Below are 13,064 nucleotides of genomic sequence, written 5' to 3' on the forward strand. Positions count from 1 at the left end.
TCAGAAATGATCAAGATATGAAGCTTAATGGATCATCACTTAATTTATATTTAGCTGCAGGTACTTGATGTTAATTTACTAAAATATGACACATAATGACTTTATAGATCCGTGCATTTAATGAGGGAATAAATAGGGAAGCCACAATTAATCAATTAAAGTATCTTTTTTAGGGAAAATAAAGTCAAAATTCTCTGATTCTAGTTTCTTAAATGTGAATATTTTCTGGTTTATGTACTCCTCTATTACAATAATTTAAACATCTTTCTATCCCTTGGGTTGTGGTCAAAACAGGACATTTGAGGAGGTCATCTTGTGTTCTGGGAAACATTTTCCGCTATTTTCTGATAGTTTATAAACCAACCAACTAATTGATTAATCGAAAAAAGTACACACAGATTAAACTACAATGAAAATATTCGTTAGCTGCAACTCTTATTTTGAAAGCAGAACAGTACTATTTTCTTACATATATGTCTTATCTATCTATGTATCTATGTATCTATGTATTTATCTATCTATCTATCTATCTATCTATCTATCTATCTATCTATCTATCTATGTATTTTTTTTTTATCACTGATCACTGGTTGTCAAGCTACGTGTTGCTGCTCAGAAACAAAAAGCTTCAAGTTGGAATTTACATCTGATGAAAGTGAATTCAATGCAGGATGTAGATGAAATTTCATCCCTGTATTATTTGCATCCAGCAGAAATTCATAATACTCCCTGGATCATCATGCATTATTCACACAGATGATTTATTTATTTTTTTAGGCATTTGTAGTGTCACCTTATTATTAGACCCACTGGCATCTCAGTGGTCAGTCTTGTTGCCGACTGGTGCCATATGGAAGAGAGACACACTCGATTAAGTGCAGACCTACATAGCTTCAGACCTGGAACCTCATAATCTGCTTAAACAGAGAGATCACTCTGCAGCACATGCAGCCCCACTGTGCATCACTAACCTACGGCTTTAGAGCTTTTATTTTGAAATATTTTTACATTTCTTTAGCACTGAATTATAACAGTCTTCCAAGGGGCCACACATTGTATTAAAATCTTTTGCAAAACAGCACCTTCCAGGTTTACAAAGCAGAGACGCGCCACTAACCAATCAGGTGAGGCAGGCGTTTTGATGGACGTGTACTTCTCCCTATAATGAAGAGCCTGTTTGAAGTGGGCGGGTCGTAAAGTTGAGACGTTGTTTATAGAACTGAGTTTGACGGCAGCAAGTGTGCGTCTCCAGTTTCGCGGAGCTGTTGGGTCCGGAATAAACTCCAATATGGAATATACGCACAACGTTTAAAGTCAAAAGACTTTTTCTGTTTTGTGTCCTGAAGGAATCTGCTCATCTGGTACGTGAGTAAAGTTTCTTTAATGTATATTTCTTTTTGCTGAGTGCTGTGTTGGTGCAAGTTAGGCGTTGGGTAATTTACTGGGCATGCAGTGTCTGCATGGGCAGGACGAGAGAAACGCCATGCCATGTTCTGACAGGATGCTGTAATTCTGAATAACTGGAGTATTTCCATAACTGATTTCATGTTATATCATATTTTATGTTATTTACTTGCATGCTTTTGCGAGATAAGTAGTTAAACTGTTACAAAATGCCCCCACCCCACACTTTGTTTAGTACAGGATTAAACTAAATGTTTAATTCCCTGTCAAAACTCTCTTTTTACAAGGAAGGTGTCATATTTTAGTTGTAAAGATTGGGGGGAAAGGATCCTCCAGAGAGTTCACAGAGTTCACTGTCCAGCTGCATCTTCACTCATGACTCACTATTTGTAATTATCTTGACTATTTTCCTGATGGTCATTGGCTTATGATATATTACTCACTCCCTTTATTTTTCCAGGAAAGATGGAGAAAGATTTACCATCAACACCCTCAGCTGTCACCACCCAGAGGTCACGTCCCATCCTGGATGGACCCTCTCATCCCTCCCCAGGACAGATTCCTCCCTCGCCTGTCTCCAGTAGCCACTCTGCTGCTCCCTCCCAGCAAAACAAATCTCCATCCTCTCCAGAATCCAAAAAACCTTCTTCTCCACCATCCACACATCCTAAACCGATGGATTCCCCTACATCTTTAGAGAAACCTTTATCTCCTAAAACCACATCTACAACTGTTTCAACTAAACCTCCCGTCCCTGCCCCAAACAAAACACCGCTCGCAACCTCTTCCAACGCCTCTACCCCTCAAATCCCCAAAACTCCATCCTTTTCCAAGCTCAAATCTGCCTCCTTTGCATCATCCTGTAGCACAGATTCACCTCCTCCTTCCCCCACTACAGCTTCCGCATCTTCTTCCACTCCCCCTACGAAACGCACCTTTGCTTCCATGGCCAAGAAGGTAATAATGCAGGAAAGACTAAGAAAAGCAGAGGAAGAGGATGCCAACGAAGATGAGGATGGTAAGAATGCCTTCATTTTGAGTTTGGGATTAAATGACATGAGTTTTAATGACACTGACACCACAGTGACAGACCAAGGACTCATTGCTGTGCTGAGGCGATAAGCCTTGTGCTATGTTTTGGTATGTCTTTCCATGTGCAGCAGAGTAACTGAGCCCTGAGACAAACATCACTCTTGGCCAGAATAGGAATCACTTCAGCTGACTTTGTCTCCTCATTTAAATTCTACGCTATAAAGCAACTTGGCTTCCATTTCTGCAAAGTAAAGCACAACAATAGTGAAATAAACAAAGCAAATGAATTATTAAGAATGCTATAACATGCTGTTATTATTAGTAGGTAGCACATCGAGGTCCCTGCTGGTTTTACTCTGTGCCTGTTTTGTGTGTGTGTGGAAATCTCAGAGATGAAAGAGAAAATTCTCTGCATTCAACACATTGTTACTGTGACTGGTGGGTGAGGAGTGGTAAACATGCAGACATACAGTGTTGCAACTAAAGGCCTTCTCTATTTCCACAAGTGCAACACATACCTTTTTAGCCATTCTAGCTTCTAGACTAAAATGTCTCATCAACTATGACAAGAATAAAAACATTTTACTCCAAGTTGCTGTTTAACATTCATGACTAATAAATGTATTGCAATCAAATTTGATACACATATCTATGGTGACCAGGTAATCAATCTTAATGACTTTGGTGACCCCACATCATTTGTCAACATTAGGTGTAACATTAGGTTCATGCTTGTGGTTTTTAGTGAAACGTCTTGACAGTTGTTGACTGGATTGCCACTGATGCACAAATTCATGTCCCCTTCAGGATGAATTAAAAATTGTTTGTCCTCGTGGTGACGTTCATAATGCACCACCACCAGGTCCACATGTCATTTGTCACGTATGCTGATTTATGACTGCCTGCCAAGCTACTAACATTTACATTAATCTTAGCTGTACTTTTTATTTGGTGTTGTTTAGTAAATGTTTGCAATCAAACATAGTGAACAGTCTAAATGCAAAACAGCATGCTGTTGTGTTTGTGACCATGTTAGCATGCAGCATTTCTTTAGCTCAAACTACCACTTACACAGCTGCTAGTATGTCTGCTTAGTTGTTGATTCTATAACTTAATTTAATCTTAATTTGAGTATGTTGCTGTTTTTATAAAAATGGCCATGTTTGTTATTCTTAAATTCTTGAGTTAAACTGACACCATTCATCTCTCGTTTAAACTTTGTGATACTTCACTGATATTACATTTCAGAGCAGCTGGAAGTGAAACCAACATGTCGGCTTCCCCAGTAGGAGATTTATGATGAGCATGTGAAACTGTGACATTTGAAATAGAGGCTGCAGGTGAAGAAGCTGCACCCCTTTGCTTAAAGGACACAGGGGGAAACAGTAAAAGTTGTGAAACATGCAATTGACAAGTACTGGTGTGACGGAGGAGCTGAGCATGTTGCCACTGGAGCTAGGGGGTCTTGTCAAATGATATGTGTGTGGGCAGACAGAGGCAGACGTGCTTAACATGCTCACACTTTCACATCTACTACCTTTGACTTTTTGTTGTGCTCAAGTTAGAAGAAATGCAATCTTTGCTGGGATCGCTGTGAACACAAATTTTTGAGTCTTATGCAATCTACTGATTCAGACAGAGGTTATTGATTGATTGAGATTGATATATGTGTTAAATACATCTCACACCTTGTCCTCTCTCCTCCAGATGGAGAACCAGAGGAGGATTTGTCTGTGGAGCAGATCGAGGGGAAGGCCAAAGCCGGCGATGCCAGAGCTCAGCACAGAGTGAGTGAAAGCAACATGCTCAGACAGGCACTTGGCATTGTTTTCACTCCTGCTGGTTGACTCAGTCTGGTTGTGAGCGTGTTTCTATTTTTGGCCTCTTGGAAGATGATCCCGGGAATTCAGTGTAATACGCCAATATACTATTATACTCACAAACCATTAAGAAGACTATTACAGTGTATTGCAGCATGTACTGAATTTATGCAAATTATGTTAAAAATCTCTTGTCTGATATCACACAAATACAAGGGGAGGGGGCTAGAGGTGAAGACTTTATATTTAAGACCCACCAGCTCTGAAAGGGTAAATTCCTCGGCGGCTGCTTGTGTAGCTGTAACTTTCTCTTGCTACATGTCATGCATTTGCACATAACCAATCGCCCAAATAAGCACCGGGTGTGTGTATAAGAGAGCATGTCCAAACATGTGACCACATCAGTGCAGTTGTTGGATACAGAACACATGCAGGGGGGATTGGGTCAGGCTTTCCAATCATGTATCACAGTAAATCGGAGGTTTTGTGTTCATTGTTATAGCATGAGTGTAGCTTATTTGATCATTATTAGTATTTAGGTGTTCTGACAAAATACGTTTTAAAAAATTAATGCCAGTAAAGCAGGTGTATGGGATTATATTACTGGTGGTAAAATAGACACAGGAACATGTGATACTAATGCAGGACCACTTCTAATTTAAAAAAAAAAAACATGTCATCCCCTACAAATAGATATATATGATACTAACTTTGAATGTAGGAAGTAATGAAATGACGGTTAAGATTAGAAAACAGTCACTTGATATGCCACTGGCGCATCTGCTGCTTATGTCATTTAGGTAGAAAAGGGACAGTGATGGCTGCAGAAACAAGGAATTATGGGTTCTGTAGTCAGTACATTATGAGAACTTCACGATGAGCAGTTTTGACTGAATCGGCTTTCTACCAGTCACGTGCAACAGTCCCTTTAAATCCACTGACCCTTGAGGATTATCCACAGTAATGGGGCTGTTTCTGGAAATAAAAGTTTCTGTTGAATAATACTTTTTTAATGCTGTAAACACCACAAATACAATCCAGTTTTGCAGAACTGGGCTAATGCAAAAAAAAGTGAAGGATTTTCATGTGTATTTTTATCATTTTTTTTCACTAGATTATGTTATGTAACAAATACTTGCATGCAAAATTAAAATGCATTGTATGTCCGATTGTTCTTTAAGTACGTCGTCACAAAAGCTGATTTAATTGACATTATTTTGCTTCTTCACTGTGTTTCAGTTGGGTCAGCACTACTTGATTCTTGCCGAAGAGAAGGACACAGAATTGAATAATTGTCTGGCTGTTAATTGGTTGATTCAAGCAGCTAAACAGGGAAGAAAGGGTGCAGCGAGACTCCTGCAGCGCTGCTGGATCCAGAAAAAAGGTGAATGTTACAGAATCCATGATAAGCATGTGTTTATATTTATAGTTCTAAACTGTCTGTCACGTCCTGCTAGGAATCACTCCGGAGAATGAGGCTGACGTTCGCAAGTTGTCAACAGAGAGTAAGTTTGAGCTGGCAGTACGCAAAGCGGCCATGATGATGTACTGGAAGCTCAACCCAGACAGGAAGAAGAAGGTGGCTGTGTCTGAGATGCTGGAAAATGTCAGCCAAGTCCACGCAGTGCCGGGTAGGAGGCAGTGACACAATCAATGACACTTCAAGTACTTCTTGCATTGTGACAACAATCCTGCCTGGTGTTCTACAGGCGACCCAGAACGCTGCAGCATGTTGTGATGCCGTAGCCTCTGCTGTCAAAAATATCATATATTCCCTGTTGTGATTTCAGTGTTTGCAGCTGTCACAGTGAGCAGTATCACATGACACGCAGGCCTCCAGGGAAATGTTTAGAACTCATTGGTGCTGTGGTTGTTTCTCACCAACAGGTGGCACTGCAAGCAGGATTCCTGCCCCGACTTCAGGCCAGACCCAGAAAGTGCTGGAAAGCATGGTCAGCAGTGAATGTAGGTATTCAGTTAAAGTGAGAGGGAGAGACTGAAAATATTGTGTATCCATTTTTATAACCGTCTGCTTTGCGTCCTCTTAGCCAGACAGCTGGTGGACCTGGATGACTTTGTTGAGATGACAAAAAAGTACGCACAAGGCATTGTCCCCTCTAGTCCCCAAAGTGGCAACCAGGTCACAGCCAAAACAGAAAGCCTTGCACCGCATGATCATGGCGGGGAGGTAAAAAGACCCAGTTAGCAAAAATAGAGATGATCTGTCATCATAAGTACACACAGTCACTTGTGCTCTCAGCTGCAACACTTCATGTAGTACATATGTGAGGCCATGAATGTGTTTGTGTTTTTTAAAGCACAAGACAGAGCTTATCCCATCAGGATTCAAGAAGTCCCACAGAAGTTCTTGGAGTTTCGGAGGTGGGATGATGCTGGACACCAAGCAGACCGGTGCCATTCAAAAGGCCATGGACGTGAAATCACGTCTAATGGTATCCTCGTCTGATCACAGTTCAATATGTCACAGGGAATAGTTTAACATTTAAGCCATTTCTATGTTTCATTTATTTAAAAAAAACAAAAACTTTTTGCATGTTGTTCATCTCTGCCCGCCTTCATCTCTGTCTCTTTTCCCTTCAGATGCTGCAGTACCCATTGCATGCTGTTGTAGAGATGAAGGAGCACCTGGTCGACTGGGCATCGCGGGCTGGAGTCCAGTGGCTGAGCACCGTCATCCCCACGCAACACGTCAATGCACTTATTTTCTTCTTCATCATCAGCAATCTGACAGTGGACTTGTTTGCCTTTGTCATCCCTCTGCTTGTCTTCTACCTCTCCTTCATCTCCATGATCATCTGCACTCTGCGTGTTTTCCAGAGCAGCAAGGTGAGATTTTACTTTTGTTTTTTATTTAGTCATTTTCTCAGCATATTATGGCCAGTAGTAGTTCTCAGTCTGAGCATGTTTTAGCTTCTTAAGACCTATTTTATATAACGTACGCATTAATTAGAGTATAGTATGTAATTATTGCAACTGTATACATCAAAGTATCTAAAAGTGTTACTACTGTCATTAAAATTATTCCAGTAAATTACTGAATTCAGTTGCTGTTTCCGCATGTTGTTTTCACTTTTGCTTTGCCAAGAAAATGATTACTGATTTGTTTTCGGCCTCTTGTAGCATTATGGTAGCATTGGTTCTTTTGGTAGTGAAAAGTTTTAGTCATATAGTGACATTCCGTACAATCATAAAGCCTATTTTGAAATAATAAAACCAGACCAACTGTAACCAAATCAAATACTGCAGAAAAGCCACCATGCTGATTATGCACATATGAAATAAGTATAATTAGGTTTCAAAATAGGTCACAGTGATTAGTGGATGTTAAAATGCTGCTGCATTTACTTTTCTAAACTGCACCTTAAATCTGCAACACCTTTCCTCTTTTTGACGGAGCAACATTTTGTTTGTTTCCCAGACTTGGGAGAACTTCAGTGCCCTGACTTCTCTGCTGACACGTTTTGAGCCTGGCCTCGATGTGGAGCAGGCAGAGACAAACTTTGGCTGGAACAACCTCGAACCATACCTCTACTTTATCCTCTCCGTCTTCTTCGTCATTTTCTCCTTCCCCGTCGCTGATAAGAACTGGATCCCCTGCTCCGAGCTCTCCACTGTGGCTGTCTTCTTCACCGCCGTCAGCTTCCGGAGCCTCAGCCCAACTGCTGCTACATATGCACGGCGGGCAATGGCCATAGAGGTCTGTAACATGAGCGATTAGAGGGTGCATAAGTCTTTATTTATTTATTTGGACGGTACAGTGCATATTAATGAACATACAATGTCAATGGTTTACACAAGGTTGTGGTAAATATGCCAGATTTAGCACAAGGCTAATTTCCATCCGTTGTCCCACACAAAGAAGAAAAACATACAGGGATACAGACTTATGAACCAAAAAAGAAAGAGAAAAAAAACAAACAAAAACAACAATAGTAAAACAAAGACTATGATGATAAGATTTATTCAGACTGGGTTAAACCTACCCTAAAGTGCTACTATATCAGTAAAGTGCTTTCAAGGCATAGCCTGTCGTAAAGTGCATGTAGTTAAAGTTCCTGATTTTCTCAATGTTCACACGTTTGATTGTTAACCAGCCATGTCATACACTGTCTCTTAAAACGGACAAAGGTGGCGCTTTCTCAGCAAAATGTTGTTGTGTTTTACATTATTGCCATCACAACTGGAATCTTACACAGCAAACAGCTTGTAAATCTATATCTTGCAAAAATGAGCACAATTTTAATGCTTTTTAATGAGATACAAAAACAGCAGTCATTTCTTCACAAATATAATCAGGATATTACTTTAAGGTAGAAATTCGAAGGTTTAAAATTAACTTTATCGATGCACTTTTTTTCATTCCAGGTAGCCTCGTCTCTGTGTTGCCTGACCCAATTCCTGCCGGAGCACATGGCGGTGCTTCGTTTACTGGGACACACCTTCTCTACTCTGCCACTCGGGGAGTCTGTGGTGCTGAAGCTCAGTCTCCCTTGCCTGTTGTACCTTTACCTGTTCTACCTGTTCTTCAGGTGAGCAGAGTTTGGACATAAAGTCGTCCTCAAATTTATTCATACCCTTCCATTAAAGAAAAGGCAAAATTCACAATAGTCACTCAAATATCTAGAAACTGAAAAAAGTAATAATGAATAAAAATGTGCTAAATTATAATTTATTGAAAAAAGACACTACTTTTAAATTGTGGTTGAAAAGAGTAAATTAAAAAAACAAAAAAAACGGTTCCAGTGATTGCCTCAACAAAATATTAGTTTATGAGTATATTTTTGTTGAACCACAATTCAAAAGCAATGTCATGATTTTCATTAAATTTTTATTTATTATTACTTTTGTCAATTTCAACTTATTGCAGTGACAGCTGTCTTTTTTCCTTCTTTAATGGGAGGGTATGAATAAAGTTGAAGACGACTGTACTGGTCATTTGTAACACAATAAAAATAAGTGTCAGTATTCCTGTGACACTTAAAGCAACCCTTTTTCCTCACCTGTCCGTCTCTCTCGTCCCTCAGCATGGCGAGGATGCGTGGTTTCCGGGGGATTTACTGCTTCTTGGTTCCGTACCTCGTGTGCTTCATGTGGTGCGAGTTCTCAGTGGTGCTCCTCCAGAATTCGTCTCCAGTGGGTCTGATCCGCACCTGTGTGGCTTACTTCCTCTTCCTGTTTGCGCTGCCCGTTCTGGCGTTCGGTCTTGCCACCATGCTCTTCATCCAGATCTTCAAGTGGTTCCTTGAGCTGGAACTGACAAAGGTGATCGTGACCTTGGTGGTCTGCGCAATCCCCGTCACCCTGCGGCTCTGGACGCGGTTCAGCATGTCTATTCTGGATGTCTTCCGCTCATTCACGCACCGCGGCCCGGTCAAACTCATCTTACTCTGCATCTCCATGGTGATCCTGTTGTTCTCCATCTATGTGTACCACGCAGAGGGACAGAAGGTGTATAACTCCACCCTGACCTGGAACCAGTACAGCCAAGCTTGTGGGCCTCCTTCTTGGGAAAGCAAAGGCATGGCCCAAACACAGATCTTTTGTAGCCACCTGCACGGTCACCGAGTCACCTGGGCTGGGCGCTTCAAGCATGTTCGTGTGGCAGAGACAGAAAACGGGGCGCAGTCTGTCATCAACATGTTGCCGGTGTTTATGGGCGACTGGTTGCGCTGCCTGTACGGTGAGACGTATCCCAAATGTGAGCCAAAGAATGCTACGGTTGCAAACCTGACAGCTGCAGGTGCGGCAGCCAGTTCTGCATCGGCAACTGTTTCACTGCCCGTGCTGCTTCGAATGCAGGAGGAGGAAGAGTTGTGTCAGATCAAGGTTCTGGCCAAACACACATGCCATATCAAACGCTTTGACAGCTACAGATTTGAGGTGACAGTGGGGATGATCCGGGACGGAAGTGCAGAGACAGAGGACCCAGCCAGGGATATAATCTTAATGGCCAGCCATGAGTTCAGACAGGTTCTGCTAAATCTGAGCCCTGGTAATATGGTGGAGTTCAGCACCAAGCTGGAGGGCCGTCTGGGAGCCAGAGCTCCGGCCTTTGAGCTGAAGGCCATCCACTGCCTGGACTGTGTTTCCTCACTGCTGACTGGAGGCAGGCAGGTGAAGATAGAGAGAGACTGGAGACGTACCACGATGAGAGCCCTGAAGTTTGCATTTGATTTCTTCTTTTCTCCGTTTCTGTCAGCAAAAATCACTGCCTGAGAAGAAAAACAAGCCAGGGGCACTAAAGTAATGATAATTACTTGAATCGCTTCAGGATGTTTGCTTTTTTTTGGTGATGTGGTTACAAATGTAACTTATATTATTGTTTACAAATTGATCTGTGGATCTCCAGCTCTTATTTATATACTGACATTTCAAGAAAGTGATCATTTCTGAAAAATGTTTCAGTATTTTTGATAGTTCTTATTGTTAGTGCATGAGTTTACAAAGATTTTACTGTTTCAGTTCCTGTACAGCGGTTCAAGGATGGTCAGAACTTTTGCTAGAGCAAAGTCTGTGAGATTTTAAAAGTCTTTTTTTTTTTTGGTATTTATAGTGAAAAATATATACTTTTCCAGTACTGTGATGACTAAAAATGAAAATGTGCCAAATTATGATGGTCCCAAATTATATGCAGGGAAGCTAATGCTGGGTGCTGACCACCTCTGAATACTAGAGATAGTAGTAATGATGATGATAATATAAATTATATAACATTTGTTAGAAATATTATATTACCTGAGTAAATTATTATTATTTTTTTTGATCAAACTATGTTGCTGCTTTTGTATTTCGGAAAATCTTATGTGTATGGCGACTATGTTTGCATGTACGGTATGTGTACCTTTGTGTGTTTTTACATATTTAAATGCATATTTACCTATTTATTTATAGGTGTTAATGACATACATTGTGAGGCAGAATATTTATTTTTGGCACACGCTATTGGCCAATATTTTGCTTTCTGGTCTTAAAGCTTTCTGGTCTTAGTTCTATTTTTAATTGAGGGTCGGAGCTCCAATTTACATAAAATTATTTTTAGTGAGCCAACATAAAACATTGATCTTTTGTTTTAGGTTTACAGTAAACCTGCAGACTTTTTCCCTGTAGCTGTAGTTGCATTTTGTATTACACACTCTCACACCAAAGTGCCACAAGTTATAGTGTTTGGTCAAACCACACATCATGTCAGTTAAGTAAAGATTGATTTTCGAGTAAATCACTAGTCCTCACATTACTAGGTCTTATATTGCCAACAAAAAAAAATTGTCATGTTCATTCCATAGCGATATGGGTTGGTGGTGGAAATATTAAAATTGAGGTGATTTACAGGGGGCCTTTTAAATGGCTAGTGTAGAGACATTTATGTTGACTAAATAAGTGTCAGCTGTTAAATTAAAAATAATGTATCTCCAAATTAAGTGATTCAGGATTTTTTAAATGAGGATAGATAGTTAAAATACATTTCTTCTTGTATATTCTAAATATACAAAACAATTATGATTAAATTCTTACTATCTAAAAAAAAGAAGGGTAAAAAAAACGAGGTTGATTTTCATTGAGATACTTGTTCTTTACAGGACAGTACCACTGGCAGTGCATGAAAATCTTCTTACTTCTACACGCTGTTAAACTGTAACCATAAAGTACTTGTGAAGGACAATTGCTGATTGTTGAGTCCGTATACTGTGAATGTGAGTGTCTTTGTATCTAGTGATGGAGCTACTTGGGTGTCAGTTAATATTAAAGTGCTTGACTGAAAGGTTGTATCCAGACTAATAGTCAGAAATGATTTTAGTGATGAGAAAATAAGGTGATCTATTAAATGCAGGCAGACATAACAAGATCCAACACATTTCTGTCTGATTTCATCTTATTTTATTAATGCACATTCCTTTCATTCACCTCATTTGAGTTATGTTTTTGTATTGTTAGATTTCTTTTTTCTTTTTTAAAGTATGATAGATATACACACTAGTAGCATTGAGTAATGGCAACATGCTGCTGCTGTGCTCCCGAACACAAATCCTCTCAGTGGTTGTATGTGGTGGTGGTTATGATGCGATTACAACTGACTTGTTCTAAAACTACAGTTCACCACTGGAGGGCTGAGCCATGGAGCTTGTATAATGTTTTAGGTGGTCTGTCACTATGTAAACCGTTTTTCTTGTGGGTTTGTCATCGTAATGGATTTTTGTTCTGTTCTACACGTTGTTCGACCAATTGGTGCAAGATTGTGTCTGCATTCAGCAGCACTGGCTGACAGTGAAGACCAAAACATAGATGCTATAAGAAAGCCCACGTGTCCACAGACTGTGATTGTCTGCGAATTTGGAAACCAAAAGGAGGTGAAAAGTAACTACAAAGTAGACAAGTGCAACAGATATGATTACAATTTCATCTTTTCTTGGGGTTTGCGGTTTACACAGTGAACTATTGTTGATCATTTCAAATTTTGAAGAAGTGCAAAGGGACTTGATACGTTCCACCTCTGCACTGATTCTGCTTCTCCACCTGCTACAGTACACATCCAGACCACTTACAATAATCCCATCAGGGCCAAGGTCACTTGAAAACAAAGTACTTCACTGTAAACAATCAAATCTTGTCACACAATTCAGTCCAGCACAGACATCACCTTACTACTGTACATCCTAGGCTTTCAGTGTCGCACCCCAGAGTAGCATGTGGCACTGTGAGGTATACGGTATAATGACATTTAGGAGCCTGTGACATGATAAATTCACATGACGTTATTGTTTCTAAGTTCAAGACCTTCCCCGCAATGTA

General features: G+C 40.2%; 1 protein-coding gene across 2 annotated transcripts; it reads left to right on the top strand.

Moving 5' to 3' along the window:
* The first annotated feature begins 1,215 nt into the window (after positions 1-1,215).
* Positions 1,216-12,120, top strand: wfs1a (Wolfram syndrome 1a (wolframin)). 2 transcript variants are annotated; one of them, XM_008276026.1, is made up of 12 exons: positions 1,216-1,365; positions 1,865-2,422; positions 4,144-4,223; positions 5,496-5,640; positions 5,714-5,887; positions 6,144-6,221; positions 6,305-6,444; positions 6,575-6,709; positions 6,858-7,103; positions 7,696-7,974; positions 8,643-8,806; positions 9,302-12,120. In XM_008276026.1, the coding sequence occupies exons 2-12, from the start codon at positions 1,870-1,872 to the stop codon at positions 10,491-10,493; spliced, it is 3,186 nt and encodes a 1,061-aa protein (XP_008274248.1). In that variant the 5' UTR covers positions 1,216-1,365; positions 1,865-1,869; the 3' UTR covers positions 10,494-12,120. The 2 variants fall into 2 exon arrangements, with proteins under 2 accessions (XP_008274248.1, XP_008274247.1); XM_008276025.1 differs by having other exon boundaries at positions 1,216-1,361.
* Positions 12,121-13,064: the final 944 nt, after the last annotated feature.

Source organism: Stegastes partitus, unplaced genomic scaffold (genome assembly GCF_000690725.1).
Source record: "Stegastes partitus isolate 25-593 unplaced genomic scaffold, Stegastes_partitus-1.0.2 Scaffold63, whole genome shotgun sequence".
Classification (NCBI taxonomy): domain Eukaryota; kingdom Metazoa; phylum Chordata; class Actinopteri; family Pomacentridae; genus Stegastes; species Stegastes partitus.